This window comes from Chionomys nivalis, chromosome 17 (assembly GCF_950005125.1).
Source record: "Chionomys nivalis chromosome 17, mChiNiv1.1, whole genome shotgun sequence".
Taxonomy (NCBI): Eukaryota; Metazoa; Chordata; class Mammalia; order Rodentia; family Cricetidae; genus Chionomys; species Chionomys nivalis.
The window spans coordinates 31,093,093-31,119,881 of record NC_080102.1 but is presented as its reverse complement, the minus strand read 5'-3'; the positions used below and the strand labels follow the sequence as shown (position 1 = coordinate 31,119,881).

At 48.6% G+C, this 26,789-nt stretch overlaps 1 protein-coding gene across 2 annotated transcripts in view; it reads left to right on the top strand.

Moving 5' to 3' along the window:
- Nucleotides 1-6,601: 6,601 nt before the first annotated feature.
- Trappc9 (trafficking protein particle complex subunit 9) overlaps nucleotides 6,602-26,789 on the top strand; it is a 432,805-nt gene continuing 412,617 nt past the window's right edge. Inside the window, exons 1-5 of one of the 2 annotated variants that reach the window (XM_057792282.1) lie at nucleotides 6,602-6,758; nucleotides 10,209-10,801; nucleotides 17,171-17,316; nucleotides 18,842-18,970; nucleotides 24,768-24,794. In XM_057792282.1, coding sequence (XP_057648265.1) covers nucleotides 10,218-10,801; nucleotides 17,171-17,316; nucleotides 18,842-18,970; nucleotides 24,768-24,794 — 886 coding nt within the window. In that variant the 5' untranslated portion in view covers nucleotides 6,602-6,758; nucleotides 10,209-10,217. The remainder of the gene's footprint in view (nucleotides 6,759-10,208; nucleotides 10,802-17,170; nucleotides 17,317-18,841; nucleotides 18,971-24,767; nucleotides 24,795-26,789) is intronic. The other variant, XM_057792283.1, reaches the window with a different exon arrangement.

The window sequence follows — 26,789 nt, the reverse complement described above, 5'->3', positions numbered from 1 at the left end:
GAAGGGACGGTAATCCACTACTCCGGAGTTTGCGAGTATCCGGGGGGAAATCTGACAGCGGGCGGGAGGTGTGGCCTTGGGGGCAGGGCTGTGAGCGAAGGCGTTGATTGGCCGGCTGGTGCCAGGCGTACGGGCTTCGTGACTCACAGCCTTTCATTCATTCATTCATTCTGTTCATTCATGGACTGGATTGAGTGACACCAGGCTTTACGATTTCGACCTTGTTCCCCAGGAGCCCATGCTTTGGCTGACACTTCCGTGTCGCCCTCTCTTCTCTCAAGTCTGGTGTGGCAGTGTTTTGCAAAAGGGGGACACAGCCTCTCTTCCTACAAAGACTTCACAGGTGGTCCAGCTGTGAACTCAGCTGTTGTACACCTCCAGACCTGAGTGACATCCAGGCTTGCTGCTTTTTTTTACCACTGAGCCTCTTTCATTCCCTCTCCACCCACCCGGACAGTAGAGCTGTCTCGCGGAGGTACTGCGAGGTTTGAAATAAGCTTGAACCATCTAACCTTGGGGCTAAATTCCAGGCTTTTTGGCTGGAGATAGGGCTCAGTTGGTAGACTATTGGTTTAGCATGCATGTAGTTTTGGGCTCAGTCCCCACATCCCTATAATCCTGGACTGGGGAAGTGGAGGCAAAAGAATTAGAAGATCAAGGTTATCCTGGATTACTTAGCGAGTTTCAAAACCAGCCTGGGCTACAGGAGACCTGCCTCAAAATCTTCCCTCTTTAGTTGTTGACTTTATTATATACTAGTATGTGTACACTGAGTGCTGGTGCCATAGAATTCAGAGGGGTCAGATCCTTTACAGTAGTGGTTAAAGATAGTTGTGAGCTGTTGGATTTGGAACTCTGGTCCTCTGCTAGAATAGTAAGTGATTTTAACCACCGAACAAGATACTTAGGTGTTGACTTTAAGGGGGGGTTGCTGTCTATACTGGAGTCTGGATAATTCTAAAAGAGGAGTTATTAAATCCAACTCAAAATTCTGGGTCCTCTACACGCAACATATTGACAATAGAATCAACAGTGTGATTTATATTGTCTAATTCCTGTATTTTATTTCTCAATAGTTTCATACCATGGAAAGGTCATGAGGAGCGTGGTTGCCCTTTTAACCAGGGTGACCTGCCTTACAGGGACAGGGTGAGTTTATGTGAGCACATTCATTGCACATGATCAGGTAGAAATTTTATAAACAGTGACTCACCACTCTGTTATTTGTGTCTGTAGTATGTATGTGTAAATATGTTTTTATATGTGCTTGTGTATGTGGAGGTCAGAGGTCAACATTTGGTGTCTTTCTCAGTCATTCTCCACCTTAGTTTTTCAGATCTCTCAGTGAACCCTGAGTCTGTTTGGTGAGGCTCCTTGGCCCCAAAGTCCCAGGGATCCTCCTGTGTCTGCCTCCCCAGTGCTGGGATTACAAACACACTCCATCATGTCTGTTTTTAGTGCGGGTGCTAGATCCAAACTCTGATCCTCATTCTGGTGACATACGCACTCTGCTGACTGAGCCATCTCTCCGGCTCCATCACTGTAGTCTGTCAGGGGAAGAGCTGTGAAGGTCTAACTAACCAACGGGCATCTTGGTGATGCTGGACAAGGTAGTTAAATAGGTTCTCCGCTCCTTGGCCTGAGAACAAGAAAACCCGGGCGAGAGATGACTTTGTGGTCAAGTGGGAGACAGAAGTTCTGAGAGCTGAGTTTTTATCCAGTGTGAGTTGGTCCTGTCAGAATATTCTTAGCTAGGACAATCTGAGATTATCTCAGGCAAATAAAGACATTGTCACCTTATTACAGAGTTATAAAGGGGCTATGTGACTGAATTTGTTTCACTTTGTATTCAATTGATTTCTTATGTTTTATTTTGTTTAACCCCAACAACAGTCCTTTGGAGCAACCACCCCATTTAATAGATGGTGACATTGAAGGCATATAGCTCAGGAGTGATGGCTAGGGGCTCCTAGTTTTAATATGGCTATGATGATTGTCAATCCTACCAAACCTTTTTGACACTATTCTTCGAGGTTCCATGACTAGGTATTTCAGGGAAGCAGATTCTGTCTGTCTGTCTGTCTGTCTGTCTGTCTGTCTGTCTCTTGTTTTTCTTTCTTTCATTCATTTTTTTTTTGAGACAGGGTTTCTCTCTGTAGCCCTGGCTGTTCTGGAACTCACTCTGTAGACCATACTGGCCTCCAAGTCAAGAGATCCACCTGCCTCTGCCCCCCAAATGCTGGGGTTAAAGTTGTGGGGCACCACCACCTGGCATAATGTCTCTTTTTACTGGACAATTTTCTCTCTTTTTCTTTCTTGTATTTGTTGTTAGAGTGCTCACTATTATTATTGTGTGTGTGTGTGCGTGTGTGTGTAAGGTGTGAATGTCTGAGTGTGGGCACACATATGCCTCGAAGCATGTTTGGGGATCAGAGGACAACTTCTGGGAGTCACTTTTCCCCTTCTATGGGTTCTGTGGATGGAGCTCAGGTCACCAGTCTCAGTGGCAAATGTCTTTATAAGCTGAGCCATCTGGCTGGCTCTTTTCTTGTGTCTTTCCTTTTTTCTCTGGCACTTTGTCTCCTCCCCAAGCAAGGTCTAGGATTGCTCCACTGAGCTACATCCCCAGGTTACCGAAGAATTTTCTAATAAAGCTTGTTATGGCCTGAGTGGTTTCTTCCCAAATTCCTATGTTGAGACTAATTCCCTATGTGATGGTTTAGGAGGTCTGGTCTTAGGGAGGTTGATGAGGTCAGGAGGGCTCTGACCTTATTAGTATGATTAATATCCTTCAAAGAAGTCAGAGGGCTAGCTGAGTTGATCCGCTATGAAGACACAAGAAGTTTGCAGTCTGGAACCCAGCGGGGAGTTCTATCAGTACATTAGCTGCTGCTGGCACAATACCCAAGCTCTGGTAAATATAAGGGATAGAGGTTTATTTGTCTTATGTACTGTAGGGCACAGGTCAGATGGCTCCATCAGGTGATGGTATTGCTAGCTGTATCCCATGCAACACTGAGCAGTAGATAAGGAGTGTGCTTGTTTCTGAGCTTGTCTGCCTTCTTCCCTTCTTCTTACGAAGTGATCGGTATTAATCCTAATCACACCAAGGATCCTAATGATCCCCCCTCTAGTCACCAAGGTCAGATGGCATTTCCACACCCTCATCATAAGGATTAAACTTCAACACATGGGGTTTTGTGGCACACTTCTTTTTTCTTGTATACAGTATTAGCATGGGCAAAGAATTTAGTATTACTTACTGCAATGTATTAAACTTTCAAAGTCTCTCCCCAGATAAAACAGCTGCACAGGTGTAAGTGTTTCTTCATAAAACATAATAAAAATTGGTTTTTATAGATCCTGGTAATAAGTCCTATCTTTTTTTTTTAATTTATTTATTAAGTATACAGTAGTCTGTCTGCACATGTCCCTGCAGGCCAGAAGAGGGCAGCATATTTCACTACAGATGGTTGTGAGCCACCATGTGGTTGCTGGGAATTGAACTCAGGACCTTTGGAAGTGAAGCCAGTTCTCTTGACCTCTGAGCCATCTCTCCAGCCCAATAAGTCCTATCTTATTTAAACATATTATAAACGATATTCTTACGCAGGATTGAGTTAAGATCCAGTAGTTCTTGAACAATGCTATCAAATTGCCATATAAACTCTACATGTAAGAAGGTGAACAATCTTCATAGTCAGGTCACATTCCAATCAAGACAAAGGCCTCTCACCATCTCACTTTGCTGGTATCTTTACGCTTATTCTTCTAGCCTCCAAATACCTCTGTTTAAGCCACCCAGCCTACTGTCACAGGTTACAGAAGCCTCAGTGAAGACAGAAAGCTTGCACTCTGTTGGGACCTGGTGTGAATATGAGGGCGGAAGTGCTATAAATAAAATAGGTTGCCGGGCGGTGGTGGCGCACGCCTTTAATCCCAGCACTCGGGAGGCAGAGGCAGGCGGATCTCTGTGAGTTCGAGTCCAGCCTGGTCTACAAGAGCTAGTTCCAGGACAGGAACCAAAAGCTAGTGCCTTCGGGTGGCTAAAGCTTACTGACTGACCGGCTGGTGTCTGCTTGCCAGGACCTTCAGGATGCTGCCCCTCCTCCCAAACCACCAGGAGTTAGTTCAGGGTGGGAAGATCACAGGCAGTCTTTGTACGTGGTGACTAAGTCCACGCATCCGGAGGGCCCTTAAGTAACAAGGTACTGGGGTGGGAAAAGCCAGTAAGAAAAGTCTTTGTTGTGAGAGGTGACCATAAAAGAGGAAGAGAAGAAAGGATACCTGTAAGAAAGTAATGAGGACAGGCGTGATGCCACAAGCCTTGAATCTCAGCACCGGGAAGGCAGAGCTAAGAGGATCTCTGGGAGGTCGAGGCCAACTTAGTCTCCACATCAAACTCCAGGATAGCCAAGGCTACATAGTGGGACTCTGGCTTTAAAACCTAACCAAACCTAGGCAACATCAGGTTAATACTGTGCACCCCAGAGTACTCGCGCAGTCAATGAGGAGCTGAAGGAGGGATGTGTGTGTTAGGGGGAAAATGTTTTTGGTAACTAATCTGTGTATGTCAGCTTACCAGGTATTGCAAGACCATGAGTAAAGTTTGGTTTTTCACTGCACTCTGTTTCTCCAACTCCAGCTTGAGTTTGGGCAAGGGCATCTGTTCCTCGTAGATCTGTAGCTTTGGTGCCTGTCCCGGAACTAGCTCTTGTAGACCAGGCTGGCCTCGAACTCCCAGAGATCCGCCTGCCTCTGCCTCCCGAGTGCTGGGATTAAAGACGTGCGCCACCATCGCCTGGCAGAACTGATTATTTTAGAAGTCTTTCCCAACTTTAATTGTCCATCCATGTTCTACAGGCCATCTTTGTAAATCTTTGACTTCCCCATCTGCAGAGAGACTGGGGAAATGTTGACTGCAGAAGATACCTTCTAAAAGACAGCCCTGTCCTGGAGACTCCAGTTTAGCGGCCTGAGGACATGGCGAGCTTTTAGTATGCCAAGTTTATTCCTATTTACCCCTCCTCTGTTTGGTAAGGTGTTCCCACCCCCACACAGGTACCAGGCAGTGAAATAATACAGCGGGTACATTATAAGCAAGGGAATGGTGCACAAAAATAAGCAACATTTACTGTTGCCAGCTTCCCATCTTGCTTATGTTATCTGTTTATAGAGAATTAGAACAGAAAAGAACTACGAAAGAGTTGGACATGCCCTGGATTGAAGTCCTTAAATGGTACCGTCCACTTACATGCTCCTAGCCAAGTGGTGCATCTTTTCTGTATCCCAATGCACAGCATAGCTCTGCTTTGAGGATCTGTGATGAATAAGGACTAAGCATGAGCCTGGCTCCTGGCACACAGACCTCCCTTGCTCCCTTTCACACACACCACACACACACACACACACACACACTCACACTCACATACACACCCCTGAACAGAAATAGTGGTTTCACACTGGCTGGGACAAGGATGAAGATGAGAATATTATTAAAAATATGAATTATAAAATAAGTTATAAAACAGCGTGGATACAAAGCAGAGTAAATAAATGTTTACTAGCTATAAGCAAGTGTTGGCTCAGACCACTTTTCCCATGTGCTTGCTACATGGTCCAGTCTGGTTTTCCATTACTATTTTTTAATTGCATTTTTTAAAAATATTTATTTATTATGTATACAATATTCTCTTTTGTGTGTATGCCTGCAGGCCAGAAGAGGGCACCAGACTCCATTACAGATGGTTGTGAGCCACCATGTGGTTGCTGGGAATTGAACTCAGGACCTTTGGAAGAACAGGCAATGCTCTTAACCTCTGAGCCATCTCTCCAGCCCTTTTAATTGCATTTTAATCGAAAAGAAATGCATGCATGCGGTAGAAAAATTTCAAACACAAAACTATAAACACACAAGGGAGAGAGACTCCCCCCCCACTGTTTTTCTGTTTTTCCTGGAGCCATTGTTATGTACCCAGGCACATTCTAACCCCATACATTCTCTTCTTTTTATAAACACACTGGGGCTTACAATCGTCAGTGACTACCAAGCTTCTTGGCAAGCTGGCTTCCAAGGGACTCAGGAACCTTTAGGTTAGATTTACCGCAGGGGCCCACGTCAGCAACCTGGTTTGACTACAAAGGTATCAGTCTGATTCAGGCTTAAGATTGACCTCATTCTCTAGAGAACGCAGCCCCTAGGTATTGTCATACCACACACACCTACTGTCCCAACCTGTAAGGGGGGTTGTGGGGCATGGTTGGGATGCCAGGTTCCCCCGAGGGCCATGTAGCCTGTCTCAGTGAGGCGTGATCAGAGGATGCTACTAGGGGTCTGGCCTGGGTGCCACCACGGAAATGCAAATCCAGCCCGGAGTCGGGGACTAGCAGCTCCCACCGTAGGCACCTCCCCTAGTGAAGGTTTCGTACCCTTCGCTCCTCCTCTGGCTCCTCCCATCTCCCTTCCCTTCCTACTCCCTCCCAGATCCTCCACTTCCTTCCCTGTCCTCCCGTCCTTTTCTTCCAGTCCTAAGTCCAGTGCCACCCTCTCCTCCGCCTCCTTCTTGTCCCTCCTCCCTCCTTCTCGCCTCCCTCCTAGGCTCCAGGTCTCTGGGAAAACCCGGGGCAGATCTTAGGCCCGAACACGATTTGCGCACGCGCAGGAGCGGTGCCGGCTGGGCTGGTGTTTCGGAGGTTCCTGGCTGCTCAGTCCCGCTGCGCTCCAGGCCTCGGCTCCTATTTGGGGGCCGCTGCGCTGTGTAAGTGTCCCGCTGGGGCCCCGCGTTGGGGTTCCGAGCCAGAGGGGCTGGCTGGGGGATTAGCCCTGTTTGCATCTGCCCGGATCCCCTGCCTGCCCAGGTCCCCTGCTTGCCGGGTCCTCTGCTTGTCCAGGTCCCCTTGTCTGCCCAGGTCCTCTGCCCAGCTTGGGGCCGCCTGCTACCCTGTGGCCGGTCATCTGGCGCCCCGCTTGCACCTGCGGTGAGGTGTGCGCACCTGAAGGATCTGCGTACACCTGTCCGTGATGGCCTGCACCTGCAACCTCTTTGCGGGCCAGGCTGTCTTTGGCTCTCAGTCCCTCCTCTTTTCCGTTTCTGGAGCCTGAACTTGGGCTGCACTGTGCGCCACGCCCCTCGCCCACAATGCTGCACGGGGAACAGGGTGCGCCATCCCTAGTGGTTCAGTCTAGCGGGCCGCCCAAATCCAGCCCGACTGGGCAGTTTCCCTGGAATGAAATCTTTGCGCTGTCAACTCCAGTTTGCCTCCAGTGTGACAGCTTGGGAGGAGAAAGTGTTACACTGCCTGACCTTTGAGCATGCCTCTCGGTTGTAGCCTCTTTTCCCTGTTACATTGTTAAAGCAGGGCTTTCTGGTGTTATGTCAGGTGAGTGTGACTTTTAACGGAGCTGAAATCAGGCTCCGCTGAATTCAGGGAAACGTGTAAGGCCGACACACCCCCTTTAAAAACAGCGACTTTGCAGAGTTATGGAGTTAGAGCCGCTTCCTCATCTGCCTTGTCTGTTATTACCAAACAGTAGCACCAGGGGCATGGCGCTGGAGACCTAGGAGTGTTCTCGGAGATTTCCTGATGAGGTTTGATTTTTTTTTTTAAATTGTTTCAGATGGTAGACTAGTGGGGGAGGGAAGAAGCTAGTGTCAAGAAACTTAATCTTTTTGTTGTTGGTTCAGTCTTTTTAAAAATTGATTTTTATTGAGCTCTACATTTTTCTCTGCTCCCATCCTTGTCTCTCCCCTTCCCCCTTCAGCCCTCTCCCAAGGTCCCATGCTCCCAATTTACTCAGGAGATCTTGTCTTTTTCTACTTCCCATGTAGATTAGATCTATGTATGTTTCTCTTAGTGTCCTCATTGTTGTCTAAGTTCTCAGGGATTGTGGTTTGTAGGCTGGCTTTCTTTGCTTTCTGTTTAAAAACCACTTATGAGTGAGTAAATGTGGTAATTGTCTTTCTGGGTCTGGGTTACCTCACTCAAAATAATGTTTTCTAGTTCCATCCATTTTCCTGCAAAAGTCATGATGTCATTGTTTTTTTTCTTCTGTGTAGTACTCCATTGTGTAAATGTACCACTTTTTCCTTATCCATTCTTTGGTGGAGGGGCATTTAGGTTGTTTCCAGGTTCTGGCTATGACAAACAAAGCTGCTATGAACGTAGTTGAGCACATGTCCTTGTGGCACGATTGAGCATCCTTTGGTATATACCCCAAAGTGGTATTACTGGGTCTTGAGGAAGGTTGAAGAAACTTACTCTTAAAAAGAAAGAAAGAAAGAAAGAAAGAAAGAAAGAAAAGAAAGAAAGAAAAAAAGAAAATAGGCTGGCATAGTGGTTGCCTGTAACCCTAGTGCTTAAAATTGCCAGTTTAAGGCTAGCCTGGGCAACTTAGTGAGATCCGGTGTAAAAAGAGGGGAGGGCATTATGGGCTCATTGGGAGAGAACTTTCCTAACAGGTGCAAAGTTTTGTGGGGAATCCTAAGTCCGCGTGCAGTCCGTGGTTTCTGGTATTTTCACAGTTGTATGACTGTTGCTGTTCCAGAACATTTTTCTGTCACTGAGAAAGAAAACCCGTACCTTTTAGAGAGTCACTCTTCATCCCTGACCCTTGGAAACCCCAGCAGCCATGGACACACTTTGTTTATGGTTTTGCAGGTATTTGGGGGCATTTGAAGTTAGTGGGATCATCCATTGTCCACCTTTGTCTGGCTTTTTTCAGCTGACTGCTTCCAGGTTCGTGCGTGCGTGCGTGCGTGCGTGCGTGTGTGTGTGTGTGTGTGTTGGGAGAGAGAGAGAGAAAGATGGGGAGGGGAGGGAGAGTTATTTGTTATTAAGTACAGAGTTTCAGAGCTGTCAGAGGGAAAGTTCTGGAAATGGATGGTGGTGGTGACGTGCAGCAATGCATACTACGCACACTTTCAGAACTGTATGCTTAAGAACGGCACACCATATGTTTATGTATTTTTAAGGGATCTATTTTTTTATTTTTTTTTAAATATTTATTATGTATACAATATTCTGTTTGTGTGTATGCCTGCAGGCCAGAAGAGGGCACCAGACCTCATTACAGATGGTTGTGAGCCACCATGTGGTTGCTGGGAATTGAACTCAGGACCTTTGGAAGAGCTGGCAGTGCTCTTAACCTCTGAGCCATCTCTCCAGCCCCCTATTTGTTTATTTTTGAGGAAGGGTCTCTTACACAGCCCTAGCTGTCCTGGAACTCACTCTGTAGAACAGGCTGGCCTCAAATGGGCAGAGATCTGCCTGCCTCTGCCTCCTGAGAGCTGGGATTCAAAGTGCGTTCCTCCATGCTCAGCTCTTCTTATTTTTGACGACTTCATTGACATAGATCCTGTCCTGCTCCCCAGCTCTCCCGTTTAAATGTATCAGCCTGTGGTTTCCAAGTTGCAACTTTGTCACCAGTCAAACTTAAGACATTTTTGTTGGTATTTCGTGTGTGCGCGCGCGCACGCACATGCATGCGCATGTGTGTGCAATCCTATGTAACTGCAGTGCCCTTAGAGGCCGGGAGAAGGCAATAATCCTCTGTAGCAGGGATTGAAGGAAGTTGTGAATAGCCTGATATGGATGGTGGGTACCGAACTCTGGAACCCTGGAAGAGTGGTATGTACTCCTAACTGCTAAGCCATCTCTCCAGCTCCTTTGTTTCATTCCTTTTTATTTTTTAACAAATATTCTTTTGAGATAGTGTGTCTGGGGGTCTTACTATGTAGCTCTGGCTGGCTTGGAACTGACTAGGTATACTAGGCTAGCTTTGAACTCACAGAGATCTGCCTGCCTCTGTCTCTTAAGTGGCTGGGATTGAAGCCAGACTGACCAGGAACTCATGATCTGACTCTGGCCTCTTTAGTGCCAGGATGGCAGGCATGAGCCACCATGGGTGGATCATTTTTGTCATTCTGCACAGAGACAACACTGGACACTGGGAAAAGTTCACTAATACTGGTGTGTTTGATCCATGGTTATTTTGAACATCTGCTTTTCACAGAAGAGACAAGTAGCCTTGTGGGATTCTGTGTAAATCACTTGTGGTCACTCAGAGTGACAGCCAGGGTTTCTGCTGAGGCTTACTGGGAGTAGACCTGGTGTGTGACACTGAGGTTTCTGCCCGTCACTGTTAATGGGATCAGCGCAAGTTCCGCGCGGCAGAGACACCTATCATAGCCTCTTTTCCCTTTGGACAGGCCCTCAGGATGAGTGTCCCCGACTACATGCAGTGTGCAGAGGACCACCAGACCCTCCTGGTGGTCGTACAGGCTGTGGGCATCGTCTCCGAGGAGAACTTCTTCCGGATCTACAAGCGGATCTGCTCGGTCAGCCAGCTCAGCGTGCGTGACTCGCAGCGCGCCCTCTTCATCCGCTACCGGCACCACTACCCACCCGAGAACAATGAGTGGGGTGACTTCCAGACACACCGCAAGGTGGTGGGCCTCATCACCATCACCGACTGCTTCTCGGCCAAGGACTGGCCACAGACCTTCGAGAAGTTCCACGTTCAGAAGGAAATCTATGGCTCCACGCTCTATGATTCCCGCCTCTTCGTGTTTGGGCTGCAGGGTGATGTGGCTGAGCAGCCGCGCCCTGATGTGGCCTTCTATCCGAACTACGAGGACTGTGATTCGGTGGAGAAGCGCATTGAAGACTTCATCGAGTCCCTTTTCATTGTTCTGGAGTCCAAGCGCTTGGACAGAGCCACCGACAAGTCTGGGGACAAGATTCCCCTTCTCTGTGTCCCCTTCGAGAAAAAGGACTTCGTGGGACTGGACACAGATAGTAGGTAAGTTTATGTAGGAATGGTTGACCTAGAAGCCCAGGGCTTGGTGTCTCCTTATATGTAAGGAGGCAAAAGCGATGTAAAAGTGTGGCTGCAGCAAGGATAGCTGAAATGTGGTCCACTGGCCACTAAACAAGAGGACTGAGTCCCTTAGGGGTCAGCAATACACTCCTGGGTGTCGCAGAGACTCCTGGTGGGACTCCTGCACTCATCACTGCCTGTGACTTCTGAGCACCAGGAACCAGGCTATAGTGAGCTGGGATGAGCTATGTGTGTAAAACACACAGCACACATTGAAAAAAAAGAACATAAAAATAGATTATGACCAAAACCAACAAAACAAAACAAAAGATAAGCCAGGTAGTGGTGGCGCACGCCTTTAATCCCAGCACTTGGGAGGCAGAGGTAGGCGACTCTCTATGAGTTCGAGGCCAGCCTGGTCTACAGAGCTAGTTCCAGGACAGGTTCCAAAGCTACACAGAGAAACCCTGTCTCGAAAAACAAAAACTAAAAAAAAAAAAAAAAAAAATTAGTTTGCATTGGTATATGTTAGGCTAAAAGCAAAGTTAGTATTCATTTCAACTGTTTTGTTTTTGAGACAGAGTCTCATGTAGCCCAGGTTGGCCTCAAACTCTTTAAGTAGCTGAGAGTGGACTTGAATTTCTGTTCCTCCTGCCTTGTCTCCCAAATGCTAGTAGCATTATTGGTGAGCACCGCAATATCCCAGTGCTTTTAATGCTGTGCTGGAAATCGCAGCCAGAGTCCTGCATGCCAGAGAAGTGCTCTACATACTGAGCCACATCCCTAGCCCTGTTTTGACTCTTTAACCATAGGCAACCGATGTAGGACGTGGTGGGTCACACCTATAATTCCAGCCCTCAGGTGGCTGAGGCAGGTGGATCTACAGAGTGAGTTCCAGAATAGTCAGTGCTATACAGAGGAACTCTGTCTCAAAAACAAAACAAAAACAAGCAACAACAACAAGAGCAAAACAGAACAAAAACTATGTGGCAAATAGACAGTTGAATTAGCCTCTGTGGCTGCTGCTTTGTCTGTTAGTACTGCCCCAGAGCACACAGAGATTCTGAAGTGCTGGGCCCTGGAGTGCAGCCTGTGCCTCCTATTCCCAGGCTAGCCACTCTGCAGGTACCAGGTCATTTCCTCAGCCCAGAGCTGCAGGAGGTCAGAAACACCACCCAGGTGTCCCTGGAGAGTCACCTGTACACAATGAAGTATCTACATTCTCTGCATTCCGAGATGGAGCAGGATGAAGCCTGTGGGTTTCGTTCCTGGCCCTGTTCCTCACACTTTTCCTTGGATCACAATTACAGATGTGTCTTATGTTCTTAGCCCGCTGTTTATGTCACCACTTGCCACAGTGGCTGCTGGCAGAAGAGGCAAGATGGAAGCGCAACTTTGCCAAGAGGGGTTCCCTTTTGATAGGGAGAGCTCGGTATAGCCGTGACACTCCAAGGCTGGATGGCCTTGGGCAGGAGCTCAAAGAAGAGTCTGTCCTGCTTCTTCATATGGAATTCAGTTTATAATCCCCAGGGAGGCCCAAATGGCATAATATGCCTGCTGCTGAGTGGGTGCCGCAAAGTAGTACGCTTCTGGAATTATCTAGTGTCACCGAGCAACTTTCTGCTTGGTGGTGAGTTGATAAGAATGTATCACGGAATCGAACCTAGGCAAGGGCAGCCCCTAGGGGTTGGAAGCAGAGAGCGGCCCTGTCAACTAGTCTGTGATGTTTGGTACCTCTGGATGGAATCTTCATGTCTCACCTGAATTGAAGCTCTTGGTGTGTCTCAGCCCACTCTCCTTCACCTTTGCCTGTAATCATGGCCTGGCTTCTCGGGAGGAAGGGTTAGGAAGTCAGTAGCTACTGAGTCAGAGCTGATGTCCCAGCCAGGCCCATTCCAAAGCCTCTGCTTGGGACTGGAGGGAGGTATGATGCCGGGGAAACCACAGTCCAGCCGACTCAGCTGGCTTTATCCCAGCCCTGTAAGTCTCTGGCTTCTGGGATGATCTGGAGCCAGGACAGCACCCCACACTTGCCTGCCCCTCCTGGTAGCGTGAACAGTTGTCCAAGCTGAAATGACAGTGTCTTGTAGCTAGAGGGGAAATGTCTGGACTCATATCCAGTTTGGTTTGGCCCAGTCACAATAAGTTGATTGAACCCACAGAGCAAGCCCTCCTGGTGGCACACTGGGTGTGCATGGATGTGCGTGCACATGCACACACTCATCAGAGCCATCAGGGGTTTTGTACATGTAGTGTGTAGCTCTCGGGTTTATTTTTGTTCTTGTATGTTTCTAATTTTGCTTGTCCCTCTTTCTTTTCTTTCTTTCTTTCTTCTCTTTTTTTTTCTGTCATACCGCCCTGTGAGTATGTTGTTGGGTCTGAAAAGGTAGGCTGTGAAGACGCCACTGTGAAAGTGGCTAGTTTGCCCATGTGCTGTTCCCATTGCCGCCATTGCTTCAAAAAGCCAACACCGCTGCCTAGATCCCTGTGTGTTCTGAGCAGTCCTTTAGTTGTTGATTTCTTTCTTTTAGACTTTAGCTTCCTCGGCACCTAACCCATTGGTGTGTTTGATGTTTGTCAAAATACTTGCTCCAGGGACCTTTGTGGTCTTCAGTATAGTATTTGGTGACAAATGAACCTTTACTAACGCCCTTTTCTTTTGAGGATGTAAGATGCCAGTTCATTTGGGTGGCCGCAGAGGTTTCCGTGGGGAATATTTTTAACGTGGGACACCAAGAGTGCAGCCTTGCTTGAACCCAGACTTGGAAGCGAGTGAGGCATGTGGAGGGTGGCTGCGGCTGTGGGATGTGCATGGTGGCAGTGGCCGCAGGTCAGACATGTGGGGAGCAGGGCCGCTGTGGGGAGCTGCCTGCCTTCTCTCTTCGCTTTTCCCTGAGGGGCCCATTTCCTATTCCTTCCTGTCAGCAACTTCTCCCCAGAAAGGGTAGAGGCCATTCTAAGTGGATGGCAGTCTCTCTCTCTAAGAGGGCTCAAGGCTGACCTTTCTAAGACCAGGAAGCAAATGACCTTCAACATAGTCAGTTCATTGAGTCTTAAGCATGTGAGGACCCGTGTTACCATATTTCCTCTCTGCCTGCAGAGCTCTACCCGGGCCCGCCCCAGCCAGGCTTTCCTCCCCTCTCACCAGGGAAGGCTGATGGCATGCCGCTCATCTGTGTCACAGATCTAGACCCCTCAGCATCTGATCTTTGGCTGACCTCGTCCCCACTGTGTCTTGTTCTGCATCCTGCTGCTACCACACGCTGCCTCTGAGCCTCCATTTACTGCTCTGGACAGATGCAAACACTTTCATTTTTCATTTACTTTGTCTCCATGGAGATAGACTGGGCTTTCTGAGAGATTCCCTCCCATTTAGGGCTGGGGCCAAAAGAAGTACGGGGAGTTGGGGCCACGCTACAGGGAAAAAGCAGGGGCCCTACCATGGTTGCAGGGCCTTTCCGTCACTCACTAGGTCCTGCATTCATTCATGGAACAGTAGCTTGCCCTGGGCTTCCCTCTTCTCACCTGCTCACTCTAGCAGAATTGTCATGGAGACCGTCAGACCATGGGGAACCATGAATCTGTGTCCTGGCCTGTCCTCTGGGCTTCCCGTGTGAGGGACAAGGACCCTCCTAAGAGCCCCTTGCAGGAGAAACTAACTTCTTTAGTGAGGACCCCCTCGAGGTAGTATGGTACACAGCTCTGGGCACTTGATGTGTGTTAGAGCAGGTCCTGGGGAACACACCAGGTCACGCTTCAGGAACAAAGGAAGGGTCAAATGTAACATCTGTAGTTCTGCCCGGCACATCTGGTTGGACCACGGGTAGTCAGCTGCTGGAGGAGGTGTTGGGACACATGGGCAGAGAAGACGCTCCAAACAGCTGGGGTTGGATTGGTAGTTAGAGGAGGTGATGTGTCAGCACTGAGTCTGTGTCTAGAACTTTAGAAATAGGTGGGCTGATTTGGAAGCTGGGAATGGGGAGAACCCCAGTGGCGGGGTATGAGGAATATCGATCAGCTCCTGGGGCAGCTGACATGTGCCCAGAAGGCGTTGCCTGTATGGAGGGCTGTCCATCCAGATTGTGAAAATCCTGCTGTAGCCAGACAGGAGTGACTTGGGCTCTGGCACTGGATTGTAGGAGGGAGCTTGTATGGAACAAGTTGGGTGGCAGGAGACAGGTGAGGCCATCCTCAAGGGAGGGGCCCCATGCAGGGGCAGGATGGGATTTCCAGCTAATGTCCTGTCCTTTCTGTGGAATCAGATGGAAGGTTGGGTAGGGGATCTAAGGAGAGAGGTGACAGGGAGGGGGAGAAAGGTTTTTGGCTAGTTGTGGAATCCATTTGTCCTCTTGATAGACTCAAAGAGACACACCTCCCGTGACCATAGTAGCTACGGGGGGCGGGGGTGAGGAAGGCAGTGCTTTGCTAAGTGTGAGCTACTGTGAGGGTCAGTGCTCCCTGGGAAGATAGGAGGGTGGCAAAGCCAGCACAGCTAGCTCTCAGCCTCCAGCTAGCCACCGAATCCGTGTACTTCACATCACCAACGGTATCCGAGGCGGGCTCGGCAGGCCCTGTTTGCAGCATTCTCAGAGAGTTTAATTGGTGATGCAGCAGGATCAAGGCTCAAACTGGTCAGACCTTCTCTCTTCTGAGTCTGCTCTGTGATGCTAGCACCTAAAGCCAGCCAATCTGGTGTCTTTAAAAGAAAAAATCTCCTTACCTAAGTGCCCAAGCTCTGTCATAAGCTCAGAATTCCTTGGGGGTTAAGTGGCACCAAAAAACTTGACTCAGACAGACAGGTCACTCTGGCAAGGCCATGGCTTTAGATAATGTGCATGTACAATCATACACGATACTTTTACACTTCCTTTCTTTGTGGTACCAAAGGCTTCCCCTAGGGCTCCCACCCTGTACTATGCTAAATGTGTGCTCTACCACAAAACTACAGCTCCAGCCCTACAGAGGAATTAAAAATAAGGCTTTGTTTATTGTATAATTTATATATTGTATGTCTGTGCACCATGTGTGTGCAGCGCCTGTGGACGGAGAAGATGGCTTTGGATCCCTGGAGCTGGAGTTACAGGCAGTTGTGTGCCACCCTGTGGGTGCTGGGAACCGGATGTAGGTTATTTGGAAAAATAGCAAGTCCTGAGCCATCTCCAGTCCCCAGAGTAAAATTTCCCCCCTTAGGTGGTGAGGCTAGGCTTGGCACAGTGTGCTGGGCTGAACTATCTCAGTTGCCCTTGTCCTGTCCGGAATGGTAGGAGCCCGGAGGGCCAGGGCATGAGGGCATAGAGTAGCTGGTGGTGGACTCCCCTCCCCCTTCGGATCTGCACAAGGAAGTTGAGGCAGGAGAGTGACGTACCAGGTTATGCTTTGGGAAAGGTATGTGGGGGGTGGTAGCCCCTTGGGGGAAGGCTAGTCTGGAGACCTTAGGGTGACTGTGGCTGTGTCTCCTGGGGATAAAAGAGCAGCCCAATGCACTGTTGCCTGTTAGCAGGACCATCCTGGTGCAGCCCTGTGCCAGGGAGTATAGCAAAAGCTGATGTGTCTGCCCCTACATCTCTGCACAGACATGTCTTCTAATAGGATTGGGTGCAGAGAAGCTAAATCCCCAGGTAGTCAGAGAGCCAGGGCAGCCTGGTAGAGTTGGGCCAGACGGGGCTTCACTTCCTGTTGGGATTGCCAGTCTTTTTGATTTAGTTAGGACTTTCCCCACTCTTGTCGTGGCTGTTCTGGAAAACTTGCTTAATGCAACTGTGGTTTGCTTTCTAAAAGAGTTGTATCTTTGAAGCTGTTTAATATTCAAAGGGTTATCAGTGTTTTCCGAGGGCGAGCCTGCTCCATATTGTGCATTGTTCCACAGCATGACCTCACCAGTGTTTAAAGATCCATAACCCGAAGCTCTGAAATTAGGAAGACCAAGGTCCTGTTTGCTAAAGCCAGATAGCTGACTGATGATATGGCCCATCTCTTTTTATGGAACAATCTTAGGGCTGAAGTGGAAAGGGGGGACCACTGATTGATTTAAAAGCTGAGACATATGCTCTGTGATCATGCTGAAATAGAGCTATCTGAGAAGCAGGCTCTGACTGTAGCGGCAGCTGAGTAGGTAGCAGGAGGCTTGCTTCAGACTACTTTAAAAACCATGCAGGCAGCACAGCTTTGAGGCCAGGACCCCTGCAGCTCACATGACTGGCAATGACTGCTGCTGGCTTCCAACCTTAGAGCCTAACACCGCCTTCTCAGCTCTTGTTAGTGGTAGAAACTCGCATCCTGCTCAGCCCTGTGCCCGGGGGAGTGGGAAGGGGCAGCAATAACAAAGCATTTCCCTCGAATCTTCTCTTTTAGACATTACAAGAAGCGGTGCCAAGGCCGCATGCGGAAGCACGTGGGGGACCTGTGCCTCCAGGCCGGGATGCTGCAGGACGCCCTGGTGCACTACCACATGTCTGTGGAGCTCCTGCGCTCGGTGAATGACTTCCTGTGGCTGGGAGGTAAGGCAGTCTGAGCGGAGTGGTTGCGTCCACTATATTTGAATATGACAAAGAAAAGTAAAGTGTGTGAGGAGGAGCAGGTAGTGTCTACTGATTGCTTTGTGGGGTCACTTCCCTGACCTATCTGTTGCTCATTCTGCACCTGCCCCATCCCGCATCCTCCGAAGGAGTCATATACTCCCTTTCTTGTCCTCTGCTTTGATTGCCCATGCCCGTGCCCTCACCTCTTCGCGCCAGCACACATTCTTCTTGCACACAGTAGGGATGATGAGGATGTAGTCCCCAGTGAGAACTGGCTGTGCAGTATGTGTGCAGTGGTACCTGGGGATGGGGGGTGGTGCTGTCGTGCACCTTTAATCCCAGCACTCAGGAGGCAGAGGCAGGCGAGTCTCTAAGTTTGAGGCCAGCCTGGTCTACGGAGCTAGTTCCAGGACAGACTCCTGTCTTGGAAAACCAGAGGGGGGGAAGAGAGAGAGAGAGAGAGAGAGAGAGAGAGAGAGAGAGAGAGAGAGAGAGAGAGAGGAAGAGAAGAGAGAGAGAGAGGAAGAGAGAGAGAGGAAGGGAGAGAGAGAGAGGAAGAGAGAGAGAGAGAGAGGAAGAGAGAGAGAGAGTGAGTGAGTTTGGTCTTACCTTAGAGGAATTACTTTTAAATTCCTTTCTTCCTTCCTGCCCCCCTCCTTCACTCCTGGGCCTAGGACGGGGCCTCACACTTGCTGGCCAAGCTCTCTGTCACTGCTGTGCACACCCCAGCCCTACTGTTCCATGTTTCCGACTCAGCATACTTCCTACGCCATAGATCTACAACCTGGCACAGCACCAGGGTAAAACTGCTGGTCCCGCAGGACTGACGAGATGGCCCAGTGGGTAAAGGTGCCTGCTGCCAAGCCTGACGACCTGAGTTCAATCCCCTGCACCTACATATTGGAAGGGGAGAGCTAAATCTCCCAAGTTGTCCTCTGACTTGGACAAGCACCGTGGCACAAGCCATCACACCTCCCACTCCGTTAAGTAAATTAATGTAACCAAACAAACAAAAAGAACCCTACAGACTGAATGGATGAGGAAATGAAGTTTTCCTAGTACACAGGCCATCAGTCACACCCAGAGCCTTGCTAGCCTCTCGCATTGTCCTCCCTGCAAAGACAGGTGGCACATCTCTCTGTGCTGTAGACCTAGTGACTGACCTTCCTTCCTTCCTTCCTTCCTTCCTTCCTTCCTTCCTTCCTTCCTTCCTTCCTTCCTTCCTTCCTTCCTTCCTTCCTTCCTTCCTGTTCTTTCTCTTTTCTCTGAGACAGGCTCTGTCTGGCCTGTAACTCACTATGTAGACCAGGCCGGCTTTGAACTTACAGAGGACCCCCCCTCCCACCTCTTCCTCTGCCCCCCAGTGCTGGGATAAAGGCATGTACCACCATGCCCAGCTAATGATCGCTAACTGTGAACTTTGTTTTTGGGAAATTGGCCTTTTCAAATAAGAATGACTGCAGGGTGACTTCGCTAACCATCTCTTGCTCCTCTTCGCACCCAGCTGCCCTGGAAGGGCTGTGCTCGGCGTCCGTCATCTACCATTATCCTGGAGGAACTGGTGGCAAGACTGGGGCTCGGAGGCTCCAAGGCGGCTCACTTCCCTCAGAAGCAGCCAACAGACACCGGCCAGGTGAGCCTGCCTCACTCCGCCTGCACCCGCTGCAGTCCCCAAGGAGAGGAGTAGTGTGCTGTGCTACCTTTTCCTTTCCTCTAGGTCTGATGAATGTTTCTAGGTCAGGGGAGTCTGTGCGTTCTGAAGTCTTGGACATGTTTTCTTCTGGCTTCTCAGCCCTGCAGCTGCAAGAAGGGTCACATATAATAATCGTTGGCTTCTGGACTCATGCTGTACCTGTGTAACGGGTACCACTGGTCCCCGGGGTTGGTTTTGACTGTTGATGCAGGGGCCAGGGCTATTTCTGGTTTTGTTGAAATTTTTTTCCTTGTGAGTTAAACTTGGTTTTCTGTTGTTTCGTTCCAGTGAAAAGCGAAAGACTTCTGTGGATGAGGAGACCCACAGATGAGCTTTTGACCCTTAGTGTATTACTGGTCACATAGCAACAGTTAGGAAGCTAAGGAGGAATGCCCTAACTCAAGGCCAAAGCCAAAGCTGCTAGGTACTTTTCGGTCTGTGAAATTTTTAGAAAACCTCCACAAAGAGTAAGCTGCATTTCCTCCTATATGGGGACAAAGAGGTGTCATTGCAAAACACAGCTCTCACACAAAAGGGAAGGAGACAGTTTATTCTGAGCCAAATAGAAGTGATTATGGCCAGGAGCATAGATACAACGTGTCCAGAGTGACATTTTCCACTGTGGACATGGCTACATGGAATTTTTATAGTTACAGAACCAGAGACAGTCACAAAGAAGTGCACCCATCAAATACATCAATAGGGACATTGGTTAGGTGGGTTACAGAAATCAGGGACATCTCTGCTATGGGTCTCAGGTGCTGTCTGATGACATTCATAGCTTTTAGGTTCGTGGAAGGTCGGGATCTGCTAAGGTAATATATCACAAGGGGTTTATCCTGATAGTCACGAGAATGTTTTCCCAGAGGTGGGCAAGGAATGGCCGGCAAGGTGCTAAAGACAGCCCAGGATAATTTCACAATCAAACTCTACAGTCACGGAAGTAGTCATTCAGTCAGCCTGCAGAATCTCAAACAGAGGCATGGCTTTCTCAGGAGACGTCAGTCCCCAGTAGTTAACACGTTAGAAGGGGAGTCAAAATAATTCTCTGGTCACCCACTGTAGAGCATGCCAAAGCTGCTAACTGAGTGATCTGGTTCTGCAGGCACCTGCCTAGATGAAGGCACATGGTTCTTGAGGGCCCTTGGTGCTTGTCTGCCGGACACCCCTGGTGGTGTCTCCATTATCAGAGAGGAAAGAGAGCAGGCTGAGAGGCGATGCTGAGAGAGGGAGGAATCCGCCTTCTGGACTTTGATCTCCCCCAGATGCTGGGCCCTGTGCTGGGTGTAGCTGCAGGCCCTGCTGTGAGACCACAGCCTCTGAAGTTTCCCTCTTGTCAGCTCCCAGGTGCTCATGCCTCCAGCACAGCCAGCAAAAGCAACTTTTTTTCTTTTAAGGTTTTCAGTGTGCTGACTGCCCCCGATGTGATCTCACACACTGGAAGCTTTTAGGGAAACAATATTTTTTCCCCCTTGCTGGCTATGGACAGGAGATTCTTAAGTAACTGAAGAATTACTCCATATCTCAGGAGAAATGCCTTTCTTTAGCCTTCCTTTGTGTGAAAGTGCTGGAAGGCCAGAAGGTCAGAGAGACTGACCGCTGCAAAGGCGGTGGCCTGCAGCGCATCAGCAGCTGGGTCTGGGGGGCAGATGTGCCATCTTACTTCAGATTCTAATCTCCAGACCAGTTGGCGTGTAGTGGCAGCCTTGTCCTATTGCAGAGGTGAGCATTTACCGCAGACAAGCATTTAACATCCTCCCTTCTATCTCATGAATCTTCAGCCACAGAAGGGCAGAAATCTAAATTCCCGTTTTGTTACATGTGACTGGGACTAAGTTGTATAATCCCAAGGAACTGAAACAGGAGAATCACCATAAGTCCAAGGCCTGCTTGAACAACATAATGAGTTCCAGGCCAGCCTGGGGTATAGAATAAGATCTTGTTTAAAAAGATACTGGAAGTCTGGGGTTATGGCTCCGTGAGTAAAGGCACCTGCCGCTGACTCTGAAGACCTGAGTTTGAGCAATGCAACTCACATGGTAAAGGAGAGAACTGACTCTCACAAGTTGTCCTTGGACCACCACGCACACACACACACACACGCACACACACCACACGCACACACACACACACACCACATGCACACACACATACACACTCATTCTCTCTCTCTCTCTCTAAGGGACTGGGAAGATGGCTTAGTGGATAAGAACACAAGAACACGTGCTTTCCAACACGAGAAGCCCAGCACTGGGTGGCAGAGACAAGCTCTCTTATTTTCTTTATCAACTGCTGGGACAATATACTCCGGCAAAAGCAACTTAGGGGAAATGGCTGATTTGCTTTTTTAACATTTCTATTTGTGAGTATGTGCATAGCTGTGCACATCTGAGGATATCTCTGGAGGTTTAAAGAGCATTGGCTCCCTTAGAGTTATAGCTGTAAGGCCCCAGATGTAGATTCTGCGACTTGAACTCTAGTCCCCTGCAGGAACAGCAACAGCTTTTAACCTCCTACAGCTCATAACCGTTTCTCCAGGCCCCTCAGTTGGGAAAAATGCAAAGATTGGGAGAAAGTTTTGTAACTGGCTGCTGAAAGGAGACCGCATCTCAGCTTCCCTGCCAGATGCTCCGCCCTTCCTGTTATGCTGTCCTCTGTGAGCCTGTCTCTTTTGCTGACATCTAGGGGGCAGATGTCTTAGTTTAGCTGCTGAACAGCGCCACCTTCTCTGAAGCCAGCTAGAGCCTGTGCTGGCTGAACAGGCCTGTGAGCTGTGCATTGTAGTCCCTGAAAAAGCATCGTGCAGACCCTGGGAGGATTCATGCAGGATGTTCATAGGGGTTGCTGTTGCACTTATTTTTATTTATTATTATTATTGCTATTATATTACTATTGCTTTTTTATTTTTCCCACTTGAACAAGAGGACCTAAACTAGGCTCCTTGAACATGGTTTCTTCCTTTGCTGCTTCAGATTAGTCCCCAGTGTGTATCTGGAAAAAGCCTTCTGGTTCCATGTTATTTCTGTCATGTCAGCTCAGTGTGAGGATTTCAGGTACTGTCAGGACAGCAGTGAAACTGGACTTTCCCTCGAGCATTAGGAACCGGGTAGCTGTGATGTTACAGCTCTGCAGCATCTTACCGATGAGAGGAAGGCTGCCAGCCAGGCCCTGGGTTTCCTTCTCCACGTCTGTTCTCGCTAGTGGGCACCCTGTTGGGTCAGAAGAAGACCTTGGCTTTCGGTTCAGCCGAGGTGGCTGTGTGGAGGTGCTGTGCTCAGCTCTATGCATTAGGTGTGTTACTGGACTTGTCGGTCACAGCGTGTGTCCCAAGTCAGGTCTGGCCACCCATGTTCAATAAGCCAATTAAAAAGAGCCAAGTTAAAAGTGGGAAGCAGGAAAAGGAGATTTATTCCTTGTGGCTACATTGGGAATAGGTATGAGAGGGATGAGAGTCTTGCCAAGTAGCCTAGGCTGGCCTCGAACCTGGGTCTGCTCCACTCCTGCTACCGTTGCTGAGATTATAGGCACGTACCATCATGCTGGTATTAGAGCCCTCATTTTATAAGGTTTGATAAACTCTAAGGAATTCAAGTGGGGAGCAATAGTGTTATGAGGAAAGACCCAGTTAAGAAGTAGAAGAACCAGGGCCTGGTGTACAGGTTTGTAATCCATGGGTTTATAATCTTAGTTAGTGGGGAGGCTGAGGCAGGAGGATGGTAAATTCAAACTTCAAAGCCTGCCTGGTGATGGAGCAAGACTCGGTCTCAACAGTAAAATTAACAAGTTGGAGGTGACTCTTGTTTGAGAGGCCCACATCTGTGCTCTCAAGGGTGGCTTACCTTCTTCCTGAGTGTCTCTCTTTCTCTTAACCTTTGAACTTGAAAACGCCTTCTAGCTGGGCATGGTGGCAGCACATCCTTTTAATCTCAGCTTCTGGGGGGCAAAGGCAGGTGGATTTCTGTGAGTTAGGCCACACTGATCTATAGAGCGACTTCCAGGCCAGCCAGGGCTACATAGGAAAATCTCCTAACAAATTCTAATTCTACATCGTAAAACTGAGGCAGAGGATGGGGGGAGGAGGGGGGATGGGGAGGAAGCCGGGAGGTGGTGGCATATTCCTTTAATCCCAGCACTTGGGAGGCAGAGGCAGGTGGATCTCTGTGAGCTCAAGGCCAGCCTGGTCTACAAGAGCTAGTTCCAGGACAGGCTCCAAAGCTACAGAGAAACTGTCTCAAACAAAACAGAACAAAAAACAAAAACAAAACAACCCCCCAAAAAAACTGGGGGGAGGGGCGGGGTTGGGGTTCTGCCTCAGTGGTAGAGTACTTTTCCAGCATATGTGAAACCTGGGCTCAGCTAGCAGCACACACATGTAGCCAGTGTCCAGGGAGGGTGGGCAGCAATGATGCTGCAGTGTTATCCGACCTAAAGCCACGGAGTTACGTCCTGCTTTGCTTGATGCTTTTGAGACAGAGTCTCATTGTGTAGCCTGGAGCTTTGGATCCTTCTGCTTCAGCCTCCCTGATGAACACATGAGCCATACACACATGTACATGTACATATATAGCACATAATATACATCCTACAACATTACTAGAAAATAAAAAAATAAAGCACAAATAAGGGACTGTAATGATAGCTTTGTTACCAAAGTGTTTGCCACTCAAGCGTGAGGACCTGACATTTTTGTTGTTGCTTTTTTTTTTTTTTTTTTTTTTTTAATTTTAAGACAGAGTTTCTCTATGTAGCCCTGGCTGTCCTGAGACTCTGTAGACCAGGCCGGCCTTGAACTCAGAGATCCTGCTTCTGCCTCCTGAGTGCTGAGATTGAAGGTGTGCACCACCACCATCCAACTGAGGACTGGATTTTTACCTCCAGAACCAATGTAAAAAGAACTGGGTACAGTGGTGTGTACTGGAATCTCAGTGCTGGGGAGGCAGAGAGACAGGTGAATTCTTGGGTCTGCCTAGCCTAATTGGCAAGCCCTAGGCAATTAACAACAACAAACCCAGAAAATTTGGTAGATGTCATTAGAGACATGGCATACAGGGTTGACCTCTGGTTTCTTGAGTGTGTGTGGGCGTGCGGGTGCATGCGTGCGTGCAAAATAAAAAGATTGCTAAATTTTACCACGTAGCTGTCAACTGGCACCATAATCACGGAGCTTGTTCTTTACACAGACAATTGAACAAATGTGTGTTGATGAGTAAGAGCATAGGCTGTTGGGACCTACCTTTTCAAATCCTACCAAACTGTTTAAAAATGAGAACAGTCATGATGAGCTTGAGTCTTGGGCCCAGAGCTCACGGGGTGTGCCTTTCTGTGATGGGAATTACCTTCTGCAGAGAATGCCGCTCTCTGGCCGCACTGACATCTGGATGGCTCAGCAGATCAGGAAGGCTTTCCCAGCTGCTTTCGTGTGTCAACTCACTACGGGAGTTCCTCCTCCTCTCTTCCCTCCTTTCTGTGTGTGTGTGTTCAGACAGCAGGAAGGGAAGAGGTAAGGGGGCCCTTTCCTGTTTGTTCAAGACACGACAAACAGTAGATGTTGTGTTTTTCTCACAGAAGCAAAAGAGCACTGTGCCTGCCATGCCATTGCTCCCAGTTGCTGTTGTGGTAGAGGCCAGCATCTCAGACTTCCCAGGGAATATGCAAACTGTAAAGTGTGTTCTTCTAGTTGTCTTTAAAAGTGCTTTTGTTTTCCAAATAAAAGACCGTAATCTGTTCTTTCTTCCAGGGGCGCAAGAAGTTCTCATTGACCCAGGTACATGATCTTGTGCTTAGTTTCTTTTGTTATTATTATTTTTTTAAGTGCTTGTTTCATGGTGTTGTGAATGAATGGTTTTGGTTTCTGGACTGTGATCTTTGGAACATTCTGATTTAAGTAATTTTAAATCAGAACTGTGACAAACCCTATTATCGTTTGGTCCTTGTTTGATGGGGCACCCCACTGCTTCATGTGTCTGGTGAAGAGGAGCAATTTCCCCCTAGCATGGTGAAGCGAATGATTGAGAATCGTGCCTTGAGTTCTCTGAATGCTCTGAGCATGTCTGTGCTGTTGATTTTGAATCCCTTCATGGCAATAATGACTTTGCTCCGAATCTCTGGCCTGTGCCCCTTTCCACAGTGATTTGAATTCCCTATTACTTTTTTCATAGACTACTATTATTGTTGCTGGTGGCAAACAGGTCTTGCTGCGTAGCCCAGGCTGGCCTTTAATTAGTGGCAATCCTCCTGCTTCAGCCTCCTAATGTGTGAGCCACCAAGCCTGGATGTATATGTGTTCTTAAGAAATCTTGCATTTTTTTTTTTTTAAGTGTTGGGTCTTTCTCTTCTTAGTTTCTGTAATTAATCCAGCAGACACTTGTTTTGTTACAGTGCTTGAGTGTTTTGTGATGAGTTCAATTGTTTATGGTCTAATTAGAAACAATGGCCGGGTAGGTGATAGAAGAACGCAAACCAGGCAGCCATGTTTCCCCGGGCTTCCTACTCAAGCCGGCTGCTTTCATCTCGCACATGTCCGAGTGGAATCACCTCAGGTCTGCACGCATGTACTGTCTGCTTCAGGGCCTGTCTCTACACTGCTGGCTAAGTGTGTCAGTATGGTCTGTGGAGAGCGTAGAGAACCTTGCAATTTTTTGTTTGCTTCCTAAAGAAAAATCAACATAAGGGCAGGCCTTCGTGTGACAGGCGCCAGTGACTTTCTGTACTGGTGAAAGTTAGGTTGGCAAGCCAGGCATGATGATGGTATGTATACACCTGTAGTCTCATTAGCCCTCAGGAGGCTGAGGCAGGAGTCAGCTTCGGCTGTGTAGCAACACCCTGACTCAAAAACAAAAATCAAGCAAACAAACAAAAGCCTCGGGGAGTGGTTGAGAGTGCTTCCTGCAGAACCAAACTGAATTTGGTTCCCAGCAACCATGTTGCATGGCTGACAAATGCCTGTAACTCCAGCTCCAGGGAATCTGAAACCCTCTTCTGGACTCTGCTGGTGTCTGCACGCATACATGCGCACACCCACACAACAAACACATGTGTATGCATGCAATTGAAACAAGCAAGCTCAAAAATGAAATTAATGTTGAGTGCTTTGATATTTCTGAGCCAAGACCAGTTAGTGGAGCCTGATATGAAATACTGAATGTCAAGGTACCAGTTCTACTTGTGGGAGAAGTAGATGGAACAGATTAGGGCCACTCCAAAAGTCACACTTTCATTGAGGCAGGAAAGGATGTGTTTGTCATTTGTGAAAACATTGAGAATAAGGTTCTGTGCCTGATTTTGCAGAACTTGGAGCAGATGCAGGCTGGACTATGGCTGTGGGGATGAGCGAGTGACTCTTGGACCATGTCAGAGCCTGTGGTTGGGAGAGCCACCCACAGAGGATGCTGCTGCCAGTTGGTCCTGGCATTGGAGGGCATCTTTGCATCCATCTTAAGTGAGAGCAGCATGGGCGGGTCTCACCAAGGGAGACAGGCAGGGAGTTGAGGCTCTACACCCAGCCCTTGCCTCACCAGGCCCCAGCCCGCAGCCTGCACCTTCAGGTCTCTGGTAGGAGCCGTTAGACCAGACAGAGCCTGACCATGTTTTACTTGGGCCTCTTCTGCAGTTTAGACCCTCAAAGTTTATGGGGTAGTGCTCTGGGTAGGAGGGGGTCACTGCCAGTGCCCCTGAGACTCTTTCAGAGGTGACACCACTGTCCAGCCCCACAGAAAAGCCTCTTTCACAGAGCCATCAGGAAGTCTGCCATTTGCACTTA